Source organism: Hylobates moloch, unplaced genomic scaffold, assembly GCF_009828535.3.
Source record: "Hylobates moloch isolate HMO894 unplaced genomic scaffold, HMol_V3 SCAFFOLD_19, whole genome shotgun sequence".
In the NCBI taxonomy this organism is placed as follows: Eukaryota; Metazoa; Chordata; class Mammalia; order Primates; family Hylobatidae; genus Hylobates; species Hylobates moloch.
In genome coordinates, this window is record NW_026652294.1 from 5,330,714 (window position 1) to 5,355,241 (window position 24,528).

Genomic DNA, 24,528 nt, shown 5'->3' on the forward strand with positions numbered 1-24,528 from the left:
AGCGTTCCTTCAGGGAATGTGGCCCTGGGGCCACAGGTGGAGTAGAGGGCACAGTATCCCGAACCATCTGACGGGGCCCGACTCACCCTCACCATGCACCAGGCCAGTTATGGTTTCTTTCTGTGTCTTATTTCCTCCTCCGTCAAATGAGAGTTATTGTAGAAACCTTATAGTGCTGTGTTGGGATTAGCAGTAAACAGTTTGGCATGTGGTAGATGCTCGGGAAATGGAAGCTGCCCTTTTTTCCTAATGGGAAAGAAGTGATTTTGTTTTTGAGACAGTTCCCTTCCTCTGCTGCTGCATAGGGACACCTGGGTGCCTTTCTAAAATTAGACCAGAGCACGGTGGCTTACTCATAATCCCAGTGTTTTGAGAGGCCAAGGTGGGAAGATCACTTGAGGCCAGGAGTTTGAGACCAGCCTGGGCAACCAGGGCAACTCCGTCTCTATAAAAAAATAAAATTAGCTGGACGTGGTGGTGCACGCCTGTAGTCCTAGCTATTCAGGAGGCTGAGTCAGGAAGATTGTTTGAGCCCCAGGAGTTTGAGGCAATGGTGAGCTATGTTCATGCCACTGCACTCCAGCCTAGCCAGCAGAGCAAGACCGTGTCTCATAAAATAAAATAAAATAAAATAAAATAAAACAAAATAAATAAAATATAAAATAAAAAAAAAAAATACCAATAGCCTGTGCTGGCTGGAGCCGTGGTATTAAAAGGCCCATGGACTTGGGCCATGCCTGAGCTGGCTGTGCTCTGCCTGCCACCTAGGCTGCCCCTCCCAAGCCCCCTGCTTGTGTGGAGCAGGCATGGAATCCTGCAGGAATGTGAAGTTCATCCTTCCCTGGATACTTGGGCACCATCTGGCCAGGCTCATGGAGCAAATGGGCCTGTGAGTTATGTCCCCACCCGTGCCTACACCCAACCTTTATGCCCCGTTTTTAGTGGGAGAATTTTGTTTGGAGCTGCAGGTGTTGCGGGTTGGCATGTCTCAGGCAAGAGAGTTAAGTCTTTGGGGTCTTCCTGTTCTCTTTCTTGGCCCTGCTCTACTCCCTGGTTCCCCTGGCCCTGTCTGGCCTGCCTGTTACTTTGGGTGCTCTCAGCCTGTCCCAAGGCAGCTCATCCCTCAGGCCCTGCCCTGTCTTGTCTCTCCAGCCTCCCAGCCCAGGGGCTTGTTCTCCATGTAGTAACTGATACCTGAGTGTGATCCTCTAATTTTCTGTTGCTTTCTTGCTTCCATGGTTGTTGGAAGCCTGGAGACCCAGTGTTTGGCCAAGGACAGGGCCTGCTGGTTTTAGAGCTCCTGGCCCAGCAGGGATGATAGGACCCAGGACCCCAAGTGCTCTAGGCAGGCACTGTTCTGGGTGCTGTAAAGCATGGTGCCTAGCACCTCACAGGGACTCGGGGTGTGCTGGCTGACCAGCCGAATCCACTTTTTATTGACGAGAAGCCTGGGGCCCAGAGACATTAAGTAATGTGCTAAGGTCACCCACCTGGGCAGTGGTAGGGCTGGGTTTGAACCAAGGTCTGCAGTGCCCAGCTCATGAATTCTGCTGCTTGGGAGCCAGCAGCACTGCTGGCAAAGGGGTAGGGGGACCTCGGGCCTGTCAGAGAGGGTGCCTGGCTCTTTGGGAGTGGGGGGTGCACCAGAGTGGGTTGGAGACAGGACCCAGAGCACCACCCTTTCCCTAACCAGCATCTTGGTGGTGGTCCCCACCTGGAAAGGCAGGACCCTGGGGTCCGACAGAGCCTATTGCAGATCTAGGTTCTGGCCCAGCTGGGATGCTCACTGGCTTCTGTGGCTTATCAGCGAGGCTACCTGCTGCACCTGTGAGCGTGGGCAGCCCCATCTGCCTCCTCCTTCAGGTGAGATGGCAGGATCAGAGAGACGGAATGAATGCTGCCGTGTCGCATTCATGTAGGAAGGCCTTATTAACAAACCATCTGTAGCAGTCAGAAGGCCTGATGTGGTCAGGCCAGACCTTGGAGCCCCTGTTCTGGATCCGTTTGGCAAAGATGAGCGAGAAGCTGGGTTAGGCTTTGTTGGGTAAATGCAAATGCCACATCTGTGTGTGCACACACATAGGCTGAGACACTTTTCTGCAAGGTGGGGGATCGCATTGATGGAAGAAAAGGTGCTCTGATAGCTTCAGCCTGGACTTGGGTCCAGAGCTTTGGATAGAAGCATCTTTCCAGACAATTGGGATCCTGTAGAAAATCTGCCCTCTGAGGCTCTTCTGTGCCTTCTGGTGTGTCCTGGGACCCCTTGGCGTCTCCAGGCAAAGCCTGTACAGAGCATCCACATCAGAGCCCCTGTGGGCCCCAGTGCCTGTAGTTCCATCATCTGCCTGGATGCTCAGTTCTTGGAGCGAGCTTCCTGAGCAGCCTGTGCAGGCTCCAGGCTCTGGCAGCATCTCCACGCTGCTCCTGCCGCCCTTTCTCCTGGTGGAAGCAGCCTGCGTTGCTTCTCTGCCCGGTGGTGACAGGCTGTTCTCGTTTGGAAACAGAAGAGACACCACTGCTTCCCCACATCGACTTCGTAAAACATGAGGCTCCCTTCCGTGGTGTATGTGTAAAATTCCTGGCTCAGTGTATGCACGTGGTGCACGCCTGGCCCTGGGGTCTTCACATTCTTCAGAAGAGGCTGGGCGCAGTGGCTCATGCCTGTAATTCCAGCACTTTGAGAGGCTGAGGCAAGTGAATCATTTGAGGTCAAGAGTTCGAGACCAGCCTGGCTAACATGGTGAAACCCTGTCTTTACTAAAAATACAAAAATTAGCCAGGAGTGGTGGCTCACACTCCTGTAGTCCCAGCTATTCAGGAGGCTGAGGCACAAGAATCGCCTGAACCCAGGAGTCGGGGGTTGTCGTGAGCTGAGATCACACCACTGCACGCCAGCCTGAGTGACAGAGTGAAACCCTGTCTCAAAAAAAAAAAAGAAAGAAAAAAAAGAAGAGCATGGTGACTTCACCTGCCCAGGGAGGCGTGCCAGCTGGGGCCCATGGAGAATCAGATATTCAGCCAGGGACAAGGGCATGTCAGTGGGCAGAGTGCCAGGGTGTGGGAGGCTCTCCGGGTGGTCGCTGACCAAAAACATCACTTTTGGGTTTTGTGACTCAGAAATGAGCTCAGCCTGTACACCCCGCAGATGTGATGAGCCCCAGGCCGAGTCCTCTGGGGGTGTCATTAATGGCGTGTGCATGAGCGTTTTCTTCTGGCATTTTTACAGAGACCATGTGCAGCTGGACTCTCTGGAGACAGGAAACAGAAATTCTATTATGTGTCCTATCAGCCAATAAAGGAGGGGAGCTTGCCTTGAGTTGTGTTTTTCTGTGACCCTGTGTGTTTGATCCGTGTCAGCACCCAGTTTGGCCACCCCAACCTCTGTCGCTCCCAAGTCTGAGGAACCAGTGGTTATGTGAATGTGAAGTTATTTACTTCATCTGTTTATTTAGATCTGGGCCCTGGGGTGGCCCATGCATTGAATAAGTGTGTTCTACAGAACCCATGGTCCCTGGGTTCTGGGTGGTCAGTGGCCTGAGGAGGGACCAGACTCCAGCCTGTCCTAAGGAGGTTATGAGAAGTTTTGAGGGGACTGGTGCCTGGACATGGGCTGTAGCGTAGGTGGAGTGTCAAGGAGGACCCTACACATGGTGAGTGGGAGAAAGCACCTGGGAGAGTGTCCCGCGGCCCAGGAGGGTGGCCAGGTTAAGTAAGTTACAGCAGAGATGGGGCTATCAGAATGGTGGGCTGTGGAGAACTGGGAGGGCCAAGACTCAGGGAGGCCATCTGGATGGGGAAGGTGTGAGCCCAGGCCCAGAATGGAGCACCCAGGGGACCCAGGCTGATCAGGTCGCAGCGAGCACGAGGGGGCTGTGCAAAGCCATGAGCTCCAAACTCCCCAGTCTTGGGCCCTGATGTGGGGGTGTGTGTGAGCTGGAGCCGTGGGACCAGGCCTGAGCCTGCGTGCTGGACAGTCTTCGGGGCCCAGACACCAAGGGCCACCCGGAGCCTGCAGGAAAGTTGGGGAGTAGTGGGGCATGGGTTGTGTGGATAGAGCCCTACCATGCATAGAGGAGTCAGGCTCCTCCCCCGACTCTGTGGCCACACATTGTCCCTCATACTCTTGATTTCTCAGCCACAGTAAGGGTGAAAACCAGGGTGGTCTCGAGACTATGACCCAGTTCCCATTTCACCTCCTGGGTCTTCTCCAGGTTCTGTGGAGTTTTTTGTTTTGTTTTGTTTTTTTGAGATGGAGTCTCGCTTTGTCACCCAGGCTGGAGTGCAGTGGTACGATCTTGGCTCACTGAAACCTCCGCCTCCTAGGTTCAACTGATTCTTCTCTCCTCAGCCTCCCAAGTAGCTGGGATTACAGGCATGCGCCCAGCTAATTTTTGTATTTTTAGTAGAGACGGGGTTTCACCATGCTGGCCAGACTGGTCTGGAACTCCTGACCTCAAGTGATCCGCCTGCCTTGGCATCCCAAAGTGCTGGGATTACTGGTGTGAGCCACCACGCCCGGCCTTCTCCAAGTTCTGAATTCCCTGAAAGCAGCTGTGCTGTTGCCCTGCCTTCTAGGGTAGAATGTTAGGAGTAAGCAGCATTTAAGTGCCTCCCTGATTAAGAGAAAGATATATATTCCTACTAGGTGGCGAGGACATAGATGTCCAGGCCGATGTGTTCCACGGCATAACGTGGGGACTGCAGAGAGGAAGGGACATGTTTATGTCCCAGGTGAGTCATGGAATCTCGGCATATGAGGGTGTGCATGTCAGATTTTTTCAAGGAGGGGTGTCTTAGTCACTTCAGGCTGCTATAACAAAAATGCCACAAACTGGGTACCTTAAACAACAAACACTCCTCACAGTGCTGGAGGCAGGAAGTCAGTATCAAGGAGCTGGAACATTTGGAGTCTGCCAAGGGCCCTCTTCCTGGTTCTTAGCCATCTTCTTGCTGTGTTCTCACCTGGTGTAGAAAGGATGGGGGCTGTCTCTGGGGTTTCAAAAGGGCACTAATCCCCTTCATGAGGGTTCCGTCCTCCTGACCTAATCACCCCCAAAGGCCCCACCTCACGTTAGGGGTTAGATTTCAACATAGGAATTTTGCAGGGATGTGAACATTTATTCTGTGTGCTGTGAGGGGCATCTCAGAGTGCCACCCCCACATCCCCAAAGCTGCTGGACTTTGCATGTGGGAGCTGACTCTACTGGGGCTGGTGTGACTCGTGGCTGGAGGCCTGGCTTGTTAACCCAGCTCTGAGGTCCTCTGGATGCCACCTCCTGCACACCAGCCAGCCAGGTGGCCTCCACGTACCTTCTGTTTCATGGAGAAGAGCTACTTGCTTAAGACAGGTTCCTCAAACCCCTGGCATCTGGTCCCAGGTGACTGAGCATCTCATGGCTACCTCCTCCCCACCTGCAGCCTCATCTCCACCCTGCTGCACTCTATGGCTGAGCAGCACAGGGCGCCAGGGGATGTTTGTCTGCACTGCTGCTGTGTTGCTGACTTATGAGACCTCTTTGGAAGGGGCTCAACAGGTGAGGAGAGTGGTGTGGATCCACTTGTCCTAATGGACCACTCCAACCTTCTGAACATCCCAGGCTTTCCTGGTACAGTCCCCATCTGCCAGCCAAGAGGAGAGCATGGCTCAGGTGGGATTCAGGCGAGAACAGGGCAACACACACCTACTAGCCAAGATACAAAGCACTTAATACAGGGAGGAGTCATGTGGGCAGAGCCCAGCGGATGTGGGTTCCCCTCACGAGGACCAAGAGGGGACCAACACCTGTTAGATGTCTGCTGTGTTCCTGACGCTGGCCTGGGTGTGGGATGTGACTGGGTGTCTGTTGCTCTCCTTGGCAGGTGCCTGCCCTGGAGGTAAAGAGGCTGGGACAGCGACCTTAGGCAGCCAGCTGGGGTCTGTCTGTTAAGCAAGGAGCAGGAATCAGCCTTGTTCTCAACTGGCCTGTCTGGGAAGCCTGAACGAATTCTGTGTCTTGAATAGTACCCGAGTCAGGTGCCAGCTCTCTGCTGGCCCTGGCAGGGGGTAGCTGTGGAGGCAAGAGTGTTGGGCAGGGTGACCTGATTGAGCCAAGCTGTTATTCTGCCACCTGAGGATTTTCCAGGAGAAGTGCCAGGCTCAGAACCGGCGTCAGATACCTCTGAGAGCCTTTCTGGTTGCCATGGTTCTCCCAGGATCGTGGAGTTTTTGAAGGAAGGCCTTTTCCTGGCGTGTCTGCAGTGGCATGGTGATGTATCCACACTGCCCGTTTGTGAGTTGAATCTGCAGAACTCACTTTTCCCAGAAGGTGCTTTCAGAATGCAGCGTACCACAGTCCTCATCAGGACCTGCTCATTTGGCTGGGCTAGCAGGTGGCTGAGTTGGCTCCCTGAGCGGGCGTCTAGCAGCTGTGCCCATGGAGGCAGGCTGGGCGTGTGAATCTCACCTCCTCCCACGGCTCCCTGGGGAAGCAGGATAGGATCTAGGCCTAGTTCCCGAGCCTGGCCGATTAGGAGTAACAGGTGGGATCTGAACCAGGTTGTCACACCCGCAATGACAGCTGGGATTATCGCCATGGGTGGTAATTCCCACATGACAGTTTCGAGTTTCAGGTCAAGAGCCGGGTCCTCTGTCTCCTCTTGCATCTGGACAGAGAGATCCTTGCTGGCTGGTTTTCTGGCTCGTTCCTCAGCTGTTTTCTGTGGCCTGCAGAGTTTGCAGCCCCAGGGGAGTGAGGAAAGCTCTGCTCTGGCCTGATTTTTGCTGGAGAAGAGAAACGTGGAAGTCAGGGCGGTGGCCTTTGCAGTGGGTCAGCTTTGGGCTGCTGAGATGGGCGGCGTGAAGACCAGCCTCCAGAGCCCTGGCTGGCCTTTGTAGTGGACGAGACAGACCAGATTGCCATGCTAGGGTCACCCGCTGACCTGCAGTGGCCTGAGCAGATACGTGGCTCTGCCACATTTCCTGAAGTGGAGCCCTCAGCCTCACACTGCATCCCCCAGAAGCCAGGCAACAGGAGGTCATAAGGTTTTCTGGAAAGGAGCAAAAGAGTGTGCTGCTAAATGTTGCAGGTGGGAGCGCATGAATAGGTGAGGCTTCCCGTAATTATGATAAGTGATGCTTGTGCTTCTCAGTGCTGTTTCCTCCCTCTGATGGGGCTTGCTTGACACCTTGCAGGGAGCGTGGGTGGAGAGTGTCATTATCCCCATTTCATTGGTGGGAACATTGAGAGATGAAACAAGGAGTTTCATCTGCAGGCCCCTGGGCCCTCTGGTCATCCCGGTCATCCTGGTTGGTTTATTGTCTTGTTTTTTAAAGGGGATGATTGAAGAAGGCCTTGGAGGTAGGGTGGGGGAAGCTGGGAACAGAGGGAATTATATTTCCTTTTCCAAATACTTCTTTAAGAATGGAAGAGTTCCTGGCCACATAATCCATGTGCACAGATTTTCCGGGAGAAAATCCATTTGAGTTTAGACTTGGAGACCGTGCCACCTCCCGGTCTGTTCCTCAGGCTTTTGACATCTGCCCACACCTGGAACACCTTAAATTCTGGTGGAGAATACAAAATGTCACTCCCCTGCCCCAGCTCACCCCTAGTTGAGCCCCCCAGGATACCTGAAGTTGGGGATCCTCCTTCTTAGCTGTGGAGCTCAGGGTATGTTGGTTCCACATCCAAACCTTCAACCTTCATCTGTAAAATGGGGTACTGATGGCTCCCTTGCTGAGGCGTGGGGATTCGAGGCAGCACTTCTGGCCCGTACCTGTTGCCATTTCTGCGTGTTGTACCCCTGGCCCTGACTCAGGCTGGCGTCCTGAACACCTGTGCATCCACAACCCCATAAGCCTTCCAGGAGCACTATAGATCAGGGTGACCCAGGATTAGGCCGGGGGTGGGAATTGCAGACTGTCCCCCAGGACTGACCCAGGGCTATACCCCTCCAGGGCCGGTGGGAACACGAGTGCTTCTTGTGTGTGTATGTGGCTTGTGGCTTGCAAGGGGTGTGGGGGGAAGGTGAGGGGGTTGGTTCGAGTCTCAAACTGTCCTCTGTCGGGTCGGGTCAGGTCTCAAACTGTCCTCTGGGCCATTTCCTTCTTTCCCTCAACAGAAAGAACCCAGGCTATGGAATCATGTGTGGGCCCAGCAGGGTTCATGGGCAGCTTCTCAGTCTGTCTCCAGTCTTGGGCTCTTCTGGTCCTGCCCAGCTTGTCGCTTTAGTACCTCAGTTTCCTTATCTGCATGGAAGCCCACCTGTCAGCTTGGATGAGGGGAGGAAGGCAAAGCCCCTCAGGCCCTGTGTGGGAAGGAGAGTCTGAAAGTGCAGGGGCTGTGCTCAGGAAGGAGCGCAGCTTCAGGAGGGGCTGGTTGGCTGGCAGTGTTGTGCAGGACATTCAGAATGTGACTGGGTTTCTATTCTGATTTGTACAAGCACAGGATACTCAGGTGGCTCTGGTCTATTCTCTAGCAGGAGAGTCTGGGGTCAATCTGTAATAATTTAGTTTCTGAGCAGGTGCCTGGCACTGGAAGAGGGGAGCCCAAGAGAGCACGGATACATTGTGTGGCTGAAGGGGCCAAGGCCCTGAGCTGCCTCCTACTCTGACCTTTTGGGCCTTGGTGTCTGTTCTTCCCCTCTGTCTGCCACTCTGAGTCTGGAATGTGGGAGTGATATGGGTGTTGTGGGCACTCCTGGCATGTGGGCAGCTCCTCAATGCTGGTGTCTGAGCTCCACAATGACTTCATTCATGTAATAGTATGTTAATGGCTGCGTAACAAAGAACCACAAACTGTGCAGCCCAAATCATAGAAATTTATCATCTCACAGTACTGACGGCTGGAAATATGAGATTGAGATGTTGGCTGAGTTGGATCCTTATAGGTGGCAGTCTTCAAGTTCACATGACATTCTCCCCATATGCCAGTCTGTATCCAAATTCCACCCACCCACCCCCACTTTTTTTTAGGAGACAGTGTCTCCCTCTGGCTCCAGTCCCAGGCTGGAGTGCAGTGGTGCAATCATAGCTCACTGTAGCCTCAGCCTTCTGGGCTCAAGTGATCCTCCCACTTCAGCCTCCCAAGTAGCTGAAAACTACACTTGACCACCATACCCGGCTAATTTTTATATTTTTTTGTAGAGACAGGGTCTTGTTATGTTGTCCAGGCTAGTCTCGAACTCCTGGCCTGAAGTGATCCTGCCTCCCAAAGTGCTGGGATTACAGGCATGAGCCACCACACCAGGCCACCTCTTTTTTAAAAGACACAGTCATATTGGATTAGGACCTAGCCTAATGACCTCATTTTAACTTGGTAAAGACCCTATTTTCAAATAAGTTTGGAGGTTAGGACTTCAGCATATGAATTTAGGAGGGAACATGATTTAGCCCCTAAAACTGTACTTCTTTTCTTTTGTTTTAAATTTCAAAGCCTGGCTGATCCTGTGTGCGTGTGTGTGTGTGTGTGTGTGTGTGTGTGTGAAATGTGAAAATATATATACATAACAGGCCGGGCACGGTGGCTCACGCCTGTAATCCCAGCACTTTGGGAGGCCGAGGCGGATGGATCACGAGGTCAGGAGATCGAGACCATCCTGACTAACACGGTGAAACCCCGTCTCTACTAAAAATACAAAAAATCAGCCGGGCGTGGTGGCGGGCGCCTGTAGTTCCAGCTACCCGGGAGGCTGAGGCAGGAGAATAGCATGAACCCAGGAGGCGGAGCTTGCAGTGAGCCGAGATCACGCCACTTGCACTCCAGCCTGGGCGACAGAGCGAGAAAATATACGTAACATGTACTGTTCTAGCCATTTTTAAGTGTGCGGTTCAGGGTATATCCACATTGTCATACACCTGTCACTACTGTCCATCTCCAGAACTTTTTCATATTCTCCACACTGAAACTCCACTAAGTGCTAACTCCCTCCTCCCCTCCTTTCCAGCACCTCACAGCCCCCATTCTACTTTCTGTCTCTATGATTTGACTACTCTAGGAACCTCATATACGTGGAATCTTACAGTATTTGTCTGTTTGTGCCTGGCTGATTTCACTTAGCATAATGTCCTCAAGGCCTACCTCAGTCAGTGTGTGTCAGAGTTTCCTACCTTTTTGAGGCTGAATAATACTCCTTTACATGTATGTAGCACGTTCTGGTTTTCCACTCATGTGTTGATGGACCCTGGGGTTGCTGCCACCTCTTAGCCATTGTGGATGGCGCTGCTGGGAATGTGGTGAATGTGCACCTCCTCTCCTAACCCGCCACAGGCGTCCTTCAGAAGAGGGGCAGCCCGAGACCGAGATGGGGGAAGAAGGTGGTTTGCCTGCCCTCCCAGGCTTGCTGGGTGTCTGCCTGTGGTTGGGCCCTGGCCCCGGGCTCAGGGTGGTGACCGCCAGCAGGGGGAAGCCCCTCTTCCTGCCTTCCCCCCCCCACCAACCCTCTGTATTTCCTCTTTGGAGGGGCAGTGAGTGGGAAGGGAGGACCTGCAGGTGTGCAGCGGCCATGGCCCGCATCCTGGCTGAGCACCTTTGCTGGTGTGGAGGGACACCCTCCAGTCACTTTCAGACCTCACTCCCCATGCTGCTCCCATACCAGGGCACTGTCCCGCGCCATCCTCCTTTGAAGGGCACTGCCCAACTTCCCTGCCTTGCCCCTTGCCACCCTCTTCCCAGGGACTTTTCTGGTCAGTTCCCTGCTGCCAGGTCTATACCTCAGGGACTAGAAGCTCAGCGTCCCCTCTGCTCTTCCTCCTTTTGCCTTTGTCCTCTTAGCCAGACCCAGGCTCACTGTGCGTCAGTGCCCCCTGCCTGCATTTTTCTACCAACACCAGGCCTACCTGGAGTGACCATTGCAGAAGCCCCCAGCCCTACCCCACCTCCAGTGCCACACTCAGATGTGTTGCCAGAATGTCACCTGTCTCCCTGCGACCCCTAGGCTCCCCTCTTGTTCCAGACCCAGACCCTAAATCGAGCCCAAGTCCTTGGCCTGAAGCCTGAGGCTTCCCACAAAATCACCCTCTTCCTCTCTCTCCTCTCACTGCCAGCCTGTATCCCCTTTCCCAGCTGTACCCCCTTTCCCAGAGACCACTTCCAGCCCCCCTTAGCTCTTAGTGACCTCTGGCTGGATCTAGAAACCAAACTGACACCAAGTAGATTAACAAGAGAAAAGCACACTAATGTCATTAGTTTTACAGGTGCATGGGAATCTTCACCAGAGTCAAGTCCAGAGAAGTGGCCGAAGCAAGATGCTTTATCCTTTTTCAATAAAGAACAATAAGTTTGAGAAGTGGCAGGACAAGGGGGATCTGGCTAGGGGCAGTAAATTCTCGAGGAGTCACTGGGAGATACATGAGGGGTGTAAACCTGGTGGAAGATAAGTGTTACCTTGTTAAAGCATATTTATTCAGGCCCACTGCAGCCCCCAATTCCCAGTCTCAGGTGATAAGGGCTATTTTCTCCCCTGGTTCAAGGAAGACACCCCTCCCAGAGGAATCTTTATGGCTTGCTGAGTACAGCAAGAAACAGGTCAGCTAGCCCTTTCTGAACCTACAGCTTGAAGTCAGTGTACCCATCCGGTGTATTTTGAGATGGCGCTTCCTTCACTGTTTCCCAGCCTTTCTGCATTTGTAAGCCCCAGGAGAGCCGGCAACTGAGTCAGCCTGAATCCCTCCATGGGGTGTCTTTGCAGCTCCCTGCCCCTGCTGGTTGAAGGCTCTGTTGGTCGCATTCTTCTCTCTCTCACAGACTGTGCTCCTCCAAAGCCCTTCCAGGCCTCTCCTGGGGGCTGGGTTATCTCTGTCTTCAGACTCCATGGCACCGAGTTCAGGCCATGTCTTAGTGTCCTGTGGCTTCCTTAACAGAATGCCACAAGCTTAGTGGCTTACAACAACAAACATTTATTCTCTCCCAGTTCTGAAGACTGAAGTCCCACATCAAGGTGTCAGCAGGGCCAGGCTGTCTCTGGAGGCTCTGGGGGAGGATCCTTCCTGTCTGTTTCCAGCATCTGATGGCCCCTGGCATTCCTTTGCCTGGTGACAGCATCTCTCCAGTCCCTGCCTCCGCCTTCAAACGGCCTCCTGTATGCCTATGTCTTCTGTCTCTTTAAAGATAATTGTCATTGGATTTAGGGTCCATCAGTGTGATATTGTGATAAAATAAGAAATCTGTATGTGGTCTTCCTTCTGGTTTCTGGCACAAGCTCCTAAAATCATTGTAATTTCCTGAACGATGGGGCGATAGGAGCATCTTTTGTTATTCATGCAAGCCCTTTTCTGTGGGACCTGAGGTTATGCTAATGAGGTGATGCTTGATGGGCCCCTAGATAGCTGTGGGACGGGGCTGGTTGCCAGAGGAACCAGCCACGTGATTAGAGGGTTGGAACTGTAGCTCCACCCCTGAACTCCGGGGATGGGGAGAGGGGTGGAGATTGAATTGATCACCCATGTCTACAGCCATGCCAGCCTGATCTCGGCTGAACTGATCATCAGTGGCCAGTGATTTAGTCTTGCCTACCTAGTGGAACCTCCATGAAAACACTACACAGTGGGGTTCAGAGAGCTTTCAGGTTGGTGAACACATGGAGGTGCTGGGAGGGCAGTATCCCAGGAGGCCATGGAAGCTCCCCTGCAATACACCCTATTACCCAGCCCTCTTCCGTTTGTCTATTCCTGAGTGGTATCTTTTACAATAAACTGGTAAATGTGAGTAAAGGGCTTTCCAGAATTATGTGAGCTGCTCTAGCAATTTTTTTTTTTTTTTTTTTTTTAAGATGGAGCCTCACTCTGTTGCCCAGGCTGGAGTGCAGTGGCGAGATCTCGGCTCACTGCAACCTCCCGGGTTCAAAGGATTCTCCTGCCTCGGCCTCCCGAGTAGCTGGGACTACAGGCGCCTGCCACCACGCCCAGCTAATTTTTGTATTTTTAGTAGAGATGGGGTTTCACCGTATTGGCCAGGCTGGTCTTGAACTCCTGACCTTGTGATCCGCCCGCCTCAGCCTCCCAAAGTGCTGGGATTACAGGCATGAGCCACCGTGCCTGGCTCTAGCAAATTATTGAACCTGAGGAGGGGGTTGTGGGAACACCCCACCCCCACTCCCAGCTTTAGGGTCAGTAGGTCAGAAGTACAGGTGGCCCAGACTTTCCCCCAGTGCCTTAAGTGGGAACAGTCTTGTGGTACTGAGCCCTTAACCTGTGGAGTCTGACGCTCATTCCACGTACTTACTGGCAGAATGGAATTAAATTATAGGACACCCGGCTGGTGTCCAGAGACTGGGAGGATTGCCTGGTGAAAGGAGAAAACCCGCATGTGTGTTGTCAGGAGAGTTCTGGGGGAATAGGAACACATACTATTACTACAATAGTGGTAGTAATTGGGCAATCTAGGGTGATCTCAGCTCAAAGCCTTTAACTTCATTACATCTGCAAAAAGACTCTTTCCAGGTAAGGTCGTATTCTCAGATTCTGGGGTTAGGATATGAACGTGTTCCTTTGGGGGCCCACTACAGTGGGCTTCTCACCTTGGTGTTCCTCAGGGGAGCCAGTGTCTGCCTCCGTCTCCTCCGTTAGGTTCTGGCTCCGTGGTCATTTCCTCAGGGAGAGGCCCTGCTGTCCTTCCTGGGTCTGTCTTCCTCCCTCCTGCATGTGCTTCGGTGCCACCTGCCTCTCTCCCGTGGCCTTGTCATGGTTGCTGTGATGACCATGTCACGTGACTCCGTGGATTCCGCTGGCTCCCGTGGGCAGGGGCTGGGTGTGTGGTGCTCACCATTCCATACCCAGCACAGTGTCCTGAATGTATTAGGTACTCAGTAAGTACATTTGTCTGGGGCTAAACCTTCAGGGTCTCCAGGAAGTCTTTCTGAGTCCCAGAGTCCTAAAAACTCCAGGTGCTGCTGAGGAATAATAACTATATCATCCTGGGGTGGAGGGCTGCTGCCTCTTCCCAGCTGGGGTTTCAGCCTCTGCCCTGCCCCTGCACCAGCCGGCCCCAACCTGAAGCCTAGAGCATCAAATTATTATTGCCTCCGGGAATGACTGGGAACCTTAGACACAGGTGGGTCCTTGGAGACTGGAGATGGTCCTTTAACAGTGTTCTGGATGCTGATGGAGAGGAGAGGGGTTTCTCCTCTGCCCACACTGAGGCACACTCGGCTTGTGGAGGAAAATGGCTCTCTAGTGCCCCCAGAAAATTGCCAGCAAAGTTGACCTTCTGGTGATTCAGTCTCCAACCAGCTCAGCCTTCAAGCAGGCAGAGCTGTCAGGGCTGGTCGTGTGGGTTGGACTTTCTCCTCCAAGAAAGCTCAGAGTTGTAAATACCTGTTTCTCATTTGCGGTGTCTAGGGTTGCCTGGGGAGCCAAGGCATCAGGGAGCAGGATAGGCTCAGGCCCTTCCTGACTGACATTTTCCAGCCTATGGGGGGCCTTGTCTAGCCTGGTGGCTTTCTCTGTGGCATACGCTGATTCATGACCCTGACCTCTCTCTACGCGGGCAGCTGTGGCTTTCCATTCTTGGGTGCTGGCCTGGTGATGTCATTGTTGGGGTACAGCATGAGGGCTGGGAGGCCACAGGATCCTGGGATGCTCTCTGTGTACCCTTCCACCACAGAACCAAGGACCCTGGTGGCAGGCCTTTAGCCAGGGTGCGGTGGCTAACTGGATGGGGCATGTCTCATTTATAAAGAATTTTGAGGCACTTGGTGTGGATGCAAGAAGGAGCAGCTGCCAGCCTGGCAGAGGAGGAGAAAGTAGAAAAACCACCAGAACCAACCACACATCTCCGAAAGCACTCACTGCCTGTGGGTGGCCTGAGGTTATGACCAGGGTGGTACTGACGTCCATCCGGAAGGATACTCTCAACTGTCGGGAAACAGTGGAATTATGTTCCGGGTTCCCTGCTTAGGAGAGGAAAACAGGTCAGCTTTAAAAAAAATTTGAGGTAAAATTCACATAACATAAAATGAATCATTTTAAAGTGAACAATTCCGTGGCTTTTAGCGCCTTCACAGTGTTGTGCAACCACCATCTCTGTTTAGTTCCAAAACATTTTCGTCACCCCAGAAGGAAACCCCTGCCCATTAAGCAGTCACCGACCTCCTTTCTGTTTTTATGGGTTTACATATTCTAGGCATTTAATATCAATGGAGTCATACAACATGTGATACTTTGTGACTGGCATATTTCCCGTAGCATCATGTTTTCAAGGTTCATCCATGTCGTAGCATGTGACAGAATTTCCTTCCCTTTGAAGGCAGAGGCCGGGTGCAGTGGCTCACACCTGCAATCCCAGCACTTTGGGAGGCCTAAGCGAGAGGACCACTTGAAGCCAGGAGTTCAAGACCAGCCTGGGCAACATAGCGAGACCCGTCTCTACAAAAAGAAAAAAAAATTATTTTAGCTGGACGTAATGGCACACACCTGTAATGCCAGTTACTTAGGGGGCTCAGGCAGGAGATCACGTGAGCCCAGGAGTTCGAGACTGTGGTGAGCAGTGCTATTCCATTGAATCTGATGGACATTTGGGTTGTTTCTACCTCTTGTGAATAATGCTTCTGTGAACATTCTGGTACAAGTTTTTGTTTGAACACTAGTTTTCAATTGTTTTGATTATACACCTAGGAGGGGAGTTGCTAGGTCGTAAGGTTATCAATGCCACATCTTAGAAATGCCTTCTCTTTGGAATGTAAGTTGACCCAGTAGGCAGGTCACACAGGTGCAGCTGGGCACAGTCAAGCTCTGCCTGAGACTCAGTTTTTCCCGTCTGAAAAATAGCAATCTAAAAGTTCATGCCCACTCAGGTGTGTATTCCAAGAGATGATACATGGGTTTTCAGCACCATGTGTGACCTAGAGGAAGTGCCCCGTAAAGGATGGCGGTTATTTTTTGCCCACTACTTCAAAGATTTGGGTCTTTTTTGCTGTTAGAGGAACTTACCTCTCTGAAGCACTACAGGTATTCCCTGACCTTACCTGAGGTTCTGCTACGATAGCCAGCTTCGGAGCCCCCCAAAATCCGCAGCCCTTCTCGAGGGTAGAGTCTGCTCTTGGTGGGTACATGGTGGTAGGAAGGTGCCAGGCTATGGATGAGCGTGGGGTGCAGAGCCAGCTCCGACTGTGGACTCTGCACCTTTCAGTGAGACCTGAACCTCTGTCCCAGCCATGGTTTTCCAAGCCTCTCTGGAGGACAGTGCCTGCCTGACAATCCCTCCAAAAGACGCATGCTGCTGTTTGTAGAAGTCGCTGGCACCATGCTGCCGTGGCCTGCCTAGGACCTGGGAGAAGATGGGAGGCCGAGAGGAGAGCAGGAGCCGGGAAGGAGGGCAGCTGCAGCCATGACAGGGTGGGGGCTTGATGCCCACCTCTGTGAAAACCTCTCTACCGCAGCTGGCCGAGCCACCAATGTTTGATCCACTTTTACCTTTGTAAATAAATACTGCCCAGTCTTTGGCTGCCAGTGTAAACAAGGATGGAGACCACTCTGCTGATGATCTCTGTGCTCTGTGGAGTTCCTTCCTCCTCCACCCAAATTCCTCCCAGTGCCTCTTTCTTCTCTTGACTCCAGTACATGTTCATCAGAGGGCCCTTTACAGCCGTTCCCGTTTTGTTCTGGGTAGGGAGGGCCCAGAGCATGACCTCTGATCGCCTGAGGGCTTGCTCCCATCTCACCCTGGGGCACGTTGGCAGAGGGTGGGTCAGGGACTGGGTTCCTGGTACCCCACACCTCTGGCAGCCACACCACTGATGGAGGATCTAGGGCCTCTCTAGGCATATCTGGCCTGGGAGAGCCTCTCCTGCCTGGCTGCACCCAGGCATCACATGGCCGATGCCTGGATGCATTTCCTGGGAGCCCACCGTTCCGCCTTCTGTCTCTATGAATCCGACTACTGTAGGTACCTGATATGAGTGGAATCATAACAATATTTGTCCTTTTGTGTCTGGCTTATTCCACTAAGCAGAACATCAAGGTTCATCCATGAGATTGCATGTGTCAAAATGTCCTTCCTTTTTAAGGCTGAATGATATTCCATTGAGTGTATACATTACATTGTGCTTCTCCATTCTTCTGTCAGTGGACATTGGGTTCTTTCCACCTCTTCCCATGTTGTGATGAATATGGGTGTGCAAATATCTCTTCAAGTTCCTCCTTTCAGTTCTTTTAGAGGCTGGGCGCAGTGGCTCGCGCTTGTAATCCCAGCACTTTGGGAGACTGAGGCTGGTAGATCGTTTGAGGTCAGGAGTTCCAGACCAGCCTGGGCAACATGGTGATATCCCGTCTATACTTAAAATACGAAAATTAGCTGGGTGTGGTGGTGCACGCTTGTAATCACAGCTCCTCAGGAGGTCAAGGCAGGAGAATCACTTGAACCCAGGAGGCAGAGTTTGCAGTGAGCCGAGATCGCGCCATTGTACTCCAGCAGTGTCCAGGCGACAGAGTGAGACTCCATCTCAAAAAAAAAAAAAAAAAAAAAAATCAGTTATTTTGGGTATATAACTAGGAGTAGAATTGCTGGATCATATGGTAATTCTCTTTAATTTTTTGAAAGTTTTTTTTTTTTTTTGAACCAGTGTAGTCTAGGGGATGTGACCTCGGCACCTACTTGGGCCTGGGCTGACTGGGACCTAACCAGGCATTATTCCTTTCGCTATATTATTTTTATTTTTTGGCTGCCGTTTTTCCTTTTATGAAAGAATAGATTTGCAGAGTTCCGGGGCTGGGTTGCTAAGCAAACTGCCTGGAGAGGAGAGGGTTTCAGATTTCACTAGGCCCTCCCTCTTCCGCACCAACCCTGGGCTGTTTGCACTGGCCTTCCTCTCCCCAGCCCCACTCCTAGTCTGGTTCCTGGTTCAGGTGAGCAGCAGCCAGATTCCACGCCCCTACCTTCTACCTTCTACCTTCTAGTGTTTGGGTTCTGCCTTGGATAAAGCTTTGCAGGAAGGATGTGGCTGATGAGACCATCAACCTCAGTCCTGCCAAGGGTGAGGAGGCCCAGAGAGGTTTTTCCACTGGGTATTCCTGGTATGGGGGCAGGAGCCAGGCCTCCCAATTGGTTCTGGCTCTTAGGAGATGGTGGCTTTCAAAATGCCAAATAATGTACTTTATCCTCAAGAGGAAAGGGCCTTGGCTGGGCATGGTGGCTCAAGCCTATAATCCCAGCACTTTGGGAGGCCGAGGCAGGAGGGTTGCTTGAGGCCAGAGTTTAAGATCAGCCTGGGCAACATAGCAAGACTTTGTCTCAAAAAATATTTTTAAAAATTAGCTGGGCAGGCCGGGCGCGGTGGCTCACGCCTGTAATCCCAGCACTTTGGGAGGCCAAGGCAGGTGGATCACGAGGTGAGGAGATCGAGACCATCCTGGCTAACACGGTGAAACTCTATCTGTACTAAAAATACAAAAAAAAATTAGCCGGGCGTGGTGGCGCATGCCTGTAGTCCCAGCTACTCCAGAGGCAGAGTCAGGAGAATGGCGTGAACCCAAAGGCGGAGCTTACAGTGAGCCGAGATCGTGCCATTGCACTCCAGCCTGGGCGACAGAGCGAGACTCCATCTCAAAAAAAAAAAAAATAGCTGGGCATAGTGGCATGCACCTGTAGTCCCAGCTACTTGGAAGGATCCCTTGAGCCCAGGAGTTCACGGCTGCAGTGAGCTATGATCACTCCACTGCACTTCAGCCTGGGTGACAGCAAGATCATGTTGCTGAAAATAAAATAACAGGTGGGGGGTGGTGCTTTGTGTACTTTGGGGAACTCAGGTGTGAAAAACTGCTTTGTGAAAAAGCAGGTTCCTGTGTGCTGGTTAGAATGGGGGGATGAGGAAATTGAGGGGCAGTCCTCCCCACCCCATCATTTGCCATGGAGCAGACTGGAAAAGTCAGCAGAATGAGGGGCAGCAAGTCTGGATTGGAGTGATCTGGGTGAGCTGAGGCAGGGGCTGAAGCCCTCATATGGAATGGGGCAGGGATGAGCAGGCCATCTGGAATCCAGACTTAAAAGCATCAGTCACCCAGACATTGATTTGAGATCTCTGCAGAGGGGAAACGGCAGCTACCTGGAGTGTCCTAATTCCCCAGCAGAGTCTGGCCATGAGATCTGGTCTCTCTGTCTCACCTGGCGGGGTGAAGTGTCCTTCAAAGTTTCACTGGACACAGGCGGGCAAACCCTCACCAGGCACTTGATTCTTGCACCAGGTTTTAGCATGGACGTTGCTAAGCCAGCATGTGGCTTCGCACATGTGGAGTCTTACAGTTACTCCGGAGCAAGCCCTGGGACCCCGAGTCTGACCCTGAAGTTCTTGCTGGGTTGACTCCCTACTCGGTGTTGACTTGACCTTACACGGGAGTCAATGTAGTCACGGGCGGGAAAGCACTCAGATAAAAGATGCTCCACCAGGTGATGAAGAATGTGTTGATGTCTGAAGATCGTCTTTAGATCAACAGCAAAACCGTTGGTGAAAAGCTGGTCTAACCCACCTTATTTTGTCGTTGTTTGTTTCGTTTTAGACATTTCTCAGCCTGAAGCTGTGGTTTTAGTCTCTTTCTCTAGTGATAAGTGGAAAAGAGGGATGAGGAAGGGGCTATGCTGGCTCGACCAAAAACAAAACTAAGGACCCATGAGTGTATTCTCTCCCTTGGGCACTTGGACACCTCTGCTAGAACGTTTAGTAGACGCTGACAATTCCAAGCTAATGTAAAACCCAAGTCTGGAGGGTCATGGGGTGGGAGACTAGGGTGAGGAAGTTGTTAAAGGGGATGGCAGGGCCTTCATCAATAGTGACAGTAGCATTTTAGAGCTAGAGGGTCTTTATCGATTGTCTAGTTCACATGCATGATTTTAAAAAAAGGAAGCTGAGGCAGGAGGATTGCTTGAGCCCAGGAGTTGGAGACTAGCCTAGGCACCTTAGCGAGTCAACGTCTCTGTTAAATTAATAAATGAAGTAAAGAAAGGTGAGGCATGGAAGGCCTCAGTGACCTGGACTAACTCACAGAGGGGTAGCAACGGGGAGGGCCAGAGCCTCGTTTCTGAGGGATTACACCACTGCTCACTTCCCCCACCCAAAGGCCAAAGGAACTGAACATTAATAACCAACATAGCAATCTTGGTACCTGGGGCGCCCTCGATGTCCCATGGATTAAGGAGACCAGATTCCTACATACAGCTTGTCGAGGGACTTGGTGGGTGCCCCCTGCTCTTGGGGTCTTCCTACTTTGGCTGCTATGCTCAACCCAGACCCAGCCTCTTCCTGGAATTCTCCTTTCAACACGCACAGAGACAGAACCCCGCCTGGCCTTTGCAGCCAGTAGTTGTGTGCAGTCACCTGGGACAGTGCTGCAGGTCAGCAGCTGGCAATGCTAGACACCGGGTTGGGGTCGCTCAGCAGGTCTCAGCCCTGGCTGCCAGCTAGATTCCCCCAGGTAGCCCCTATAGCTTTGGATTCGGCAGGTCTGTGTGGATCCCAGTGAAATTGTTTTCAAAGCCTCCCAGGTGTTGCCGATGTGCAGCCAGAGCTGGGGACACCTGTTAGAGGGCGCTGAGTCCTGTGGGAAAAGAAGTGGAGAACCTGGGAGAGGGAGAGGCAGAGGTGCACAAGGAAGCTGGAACTTTGGCCACCTGCACCCACAGCTAGTGGCAGATCACTCCAGACACACAGCTCCCCCCAGCCATCCACGTGGAAAGGACTGACAACAGTCCCCACTTCAGGATTGCTGGGTCAGCTTCTCTGAGTGCCTGAGGGCAGCCCTGTGCCCACCCAGCCTGGGTGTATGTGGTGGCAGTTGTAAACTCGTGAATGAACACCAAGGTCACCTCTGCTGGTAACCTTTGGGCAGGGCTGCTTACAGGTGACTCATGGTGAGAGTGACGTCACCCCATCAGGACTCTCAGAAGTCCCATGGGCCTCAAAGGCCCCCTTTGGAAGGAGTGGAGAAGGGATCCTCACATGAGCCATGAATCGGGCTAGAAGATCCTTGTGGGTTGACAGTGGTCATGATGAGTCCACTGGCTTAGAAAACCCAGGCTGAGAACAGGCCATCAAGGAGCTCCAGATGGCTAAGGCCTTGGAAACACGTGTTGGGCTTTGTCATTCAGCCTGGGAGGAAGGGAGTGATTATCTCCAGGTGCCTCTGGGAGGAATGAATTACTCTATATAACCAGATAGTCCCAGCAGGCAGGGGGCCTCTTGTAGGATAAGCCACTCTGTCCTCCTGCGGGTACTCACATTGGGGTAAGGGTGGTCTGGGATTTTGACAGACCTGCTAGAAGGTGGTCTATGACTCAGCCAGAAGCTGGGCTGAACTAGGGGATGGGGGAGCCTGTAGCCCCAGTTCCCTGGGCTGGGATGGGAATAGCATGGTAGGACTCGTTGCTTATGGTGGCCAGAACTTGCACCCCAGCCAGCATGCTGGCCTGTGCTCCTCACCCCATCAGACCCCATGGGCAGGTGTGCAAGGTGCAAGGACCATTCCCGACAACAAGATGGTAACGGTAACATTTTGGGTTTCCCTTTCCCTTTCCTTTCCTTTCCTTTCCTTTCCTTTCCTTTCCTTTCCTTTCCTTTCCTTTCCTTTCCTCTCCTCTCCTCTCCTGTCCTGTCCTGTCCTGTCCTGTCCTGTCCTGTCCTGTCCTGTCCTTGAGACAGGGTCTTGCTCTGTCACCTAGGCTGGAGTGCAGTGGTGCAATCTTGGCTCACTGCAACCTCCGCCTCCCAGGTTCAAGCAATTCTTCTGCCTCAGCCTCCTGAGTAGCTGGGATTACAGGCACCTGCCACCATGCCCGCCTAATTTTTTGTATTTTTAGTAGAGATGGGGTTTCACCATATTGGCCAGGCTGGTCTCAAACTCCTGACCTCAAGTGATCCGCCCACCTCGGCCTCCCAAAGTGCTGGGATTACAGGCATGAGCCGCTGTGCCCAGCCAGGGGTCCCCCTTTCTGTAGCAACCCAACCCCCCTGTATGGGGGAGAACCGACTGTTTTCTCTGTACACAAGCTCAACGCAGAACACTTATGTGACCAAATGTAGGGGCTTTTTCCCACACCAAGCAGTTCTCTACAGACACCAGCTGGGTGTCCTACAATTTCAACTCAGTTCTGACATTGTGTACCTGGAGTTAGTGTCAGATCCCACTGTTAAGGGCTTAGCTCCAGAAGACTGCCCCTAACTTCAGGTGTCAGTAGCAAGTCCAGGTTATCTATTGGCCGTAAATTGGAGGTTCCTACAGCCCCCTCCTTGAGTTTGATCACTGGCTGGAACGGCTCAGAGAACTCAGGAAAATAACTTACTAGATGACTGGTTTTTAATACAAAGATACAACTCAGGAACAGCCAGATGGAAGAGGTGCACAGAGGAAGGTCTGTGGGAAGGGGTGCAGAGCTTCCATGCCCTCTCAGGGCACTGCCACATTTTCAGCAACCTGGAAGCTCTCCTAACCCTGGCCTTTTGGACAGCCCTCATTGTGTAGGCATGATTGATTACGTCACTGGCCATTGGTGATCAACTCATCCTTCAACTGTGGGTCTTCCCCAGAGAGTTGGGGGTGCCAACTTTCTAATCATGTAGTTGGTTCTCCCGGCAACCAGCCCCCTTCCTGAGGCTGTCCAGGAGCCCCAGCCACCTGTCATTTACTAGCACACATAAAGACATGTATTACTTTGGAGATTCCAAGGGTTTTAGGACCTGCGTGCCAGGAAAGTAGGGGGTGGGATATGCAAAGATCAAATATACATTTCTTAAGTCACAACCCCCTGCCAGGGGCCGACGTATCTCAGAAAGCCCCTTGTATTGTCTGTGGAGTGAGCTCATGTTCATCCCCCCCTCACCCCCCTCACCCTGTGGTCTTTGACCAGTCAGTTGTGAAGGGGATGTCAGCATATCTGAGGTCGTTGGGAGATGCCTGTTGGGGACAGAGATGGTGTCAGCTGGGTGCTTGCTGGGACAGGTTGAGTATGGATGCTCCCTTCTTGGTCTCTAACACAGGGTGCTTCTTTGCACACACAGATGGCTCATTCGGAACACCACCTGGGTATGGCTGCGCTGCAGACCGGGCAGAGGAGCAGCGCCGGCACCAAGACGGGCTGCCCTACATTGATGACTCGCCCTCCTCATCGCCCCACCTCAGCAGCAAGGGCAGGGGCAGCCGGGATGCGCTGGTCTCGGGAGCCCTGGAGTCCACTAAAGTGGTGAGTCCCCATGGTGTACGTGTGGCAGAAGGGCCAGGTGAGGCTCCCTGAAGCGCAGCCCCATGCTCGGATACGTAGCAGGTAGGTGGTGGAGCAGCCAATGGTTTGGAAGCCGAGTGGGTCACCAAAAACTCCTTCCTCATCTCTACATGTGGTACACAGATAGCCTGCCAGATGTGTTGATCAGGGAGATCGGGGGATGCTTTGAACTGAGCATGGAGGAGGCAGGCAGCATGTGGTCTTGAGGCTGAGAATGTCAGCACCAGAGGCCACCACCCAAACCAGCAAGACCTGCGTGGTGGCGCCGGCAACGCTGCTGAGCCAGGTGGTGTCTGGGCTTGGGTCCCTTTGCTTCATAGTCTTCTTGCTCCCTTTTACCAAAGCGTGTGCTGAGGATGGCTCCATCCGTGTGACCAGAGCCTTTCCTGTGAGTTTTCACTTGACCCTCATTAATAATTCTTGGCCTTGCTGTCACTTCCACTTTACAAATGTGGAACTGAAGTCCAATGGTGGCTTCCCTAAGGTCTCATGGCTAGTGAGTAGCGGCACATTCAGTAGATGCTCTGCCATGCTCTCCAAGAAAGCAGTGGACCCATGCCCCGCTCACATGAGAACGTAGCCCGGGCTGGTCGCAGGCTGGATGGTACTGGACCGCCTGGCCCTGCATGAAGTTCTGACTCCTCTCTCTGGTCCCACAGCTCAGGGGTCTGCTTCAGCAATGCTCTGGGGCCCAGATGCTCACCCCTTGCCATTGGTGCATGTCCCCCCACTTGACCTCTTGGGTTCCTTCCTTCTTGGGCGGAGAAAATCACTGCCCCAGGGCAGTTGCTCCTTTTGTCTTTTTGGTGCCTGATGACAGATTCCTTCCACACTCTGCTTAGCTTATTTCTAGATGAAATAACAGTCCCCACTTCAGGATTGCTGGATCAGCTTCTCTGAGTGCCTGAGGGCAGCCCTGCGCCCACCCAGCCTGGGTGTGTGTGGTGGCAGTTGTAAACTCATGAATGAACACCAAGGTCACCTCTGCTGGTAACCTTTGGGCAGGGCTGCTTACAGGTGACTCATGGTGAGAGTGATGTCACCCCATCAGGACTCTCAGAAGTCCCATGGGCCTCAAAGGCCCCCTTTGGAAGGAGTGGAGAAGGGATCCTCACATGAGCCATGAATCGGGCTAGAAGATCCTTGTGGGTTGACAGTGGTCATGACAGTGGTCATGCCTGGCATGGTGGCTCACACCTGTAATCCCAGCGACTCAGGAGGCTGAGGTGGGAGAATTGCTTGAGTCTAGGAGCTCGAGACTGCAGTGAGCTGTGATTCTCACCACTGCACTCCAGCCTGGGCAACAGAGCAAGACCCCATCTTTAAAAAAAATAATAATAATAATAATAAA

General features: G+C 52.6%; 1 protein-coding gene across 1 annotated transcript in view; it reads left to right on the forward strand.

Moving 5' to 3' along the window:
* BCR (BCR activator of RhoGEF and GTPase) overlaps nt 1-24,528 on the forward strand; it is a 137,048-nt gene that overhangs the window by 51,269 nt on the left and 61,251 nt on the right. Inside the window, exon 2 of the mRNA XM_032139425.2 lies at nt 22,957-23,138. Coding sequence (XP_031995316.1) covers nt 22,957-23,138 — 182 coding nt within the window. The remainder of the gene's footprint in view (nt 1-22,956; nt 23,139-24,528) is intronic.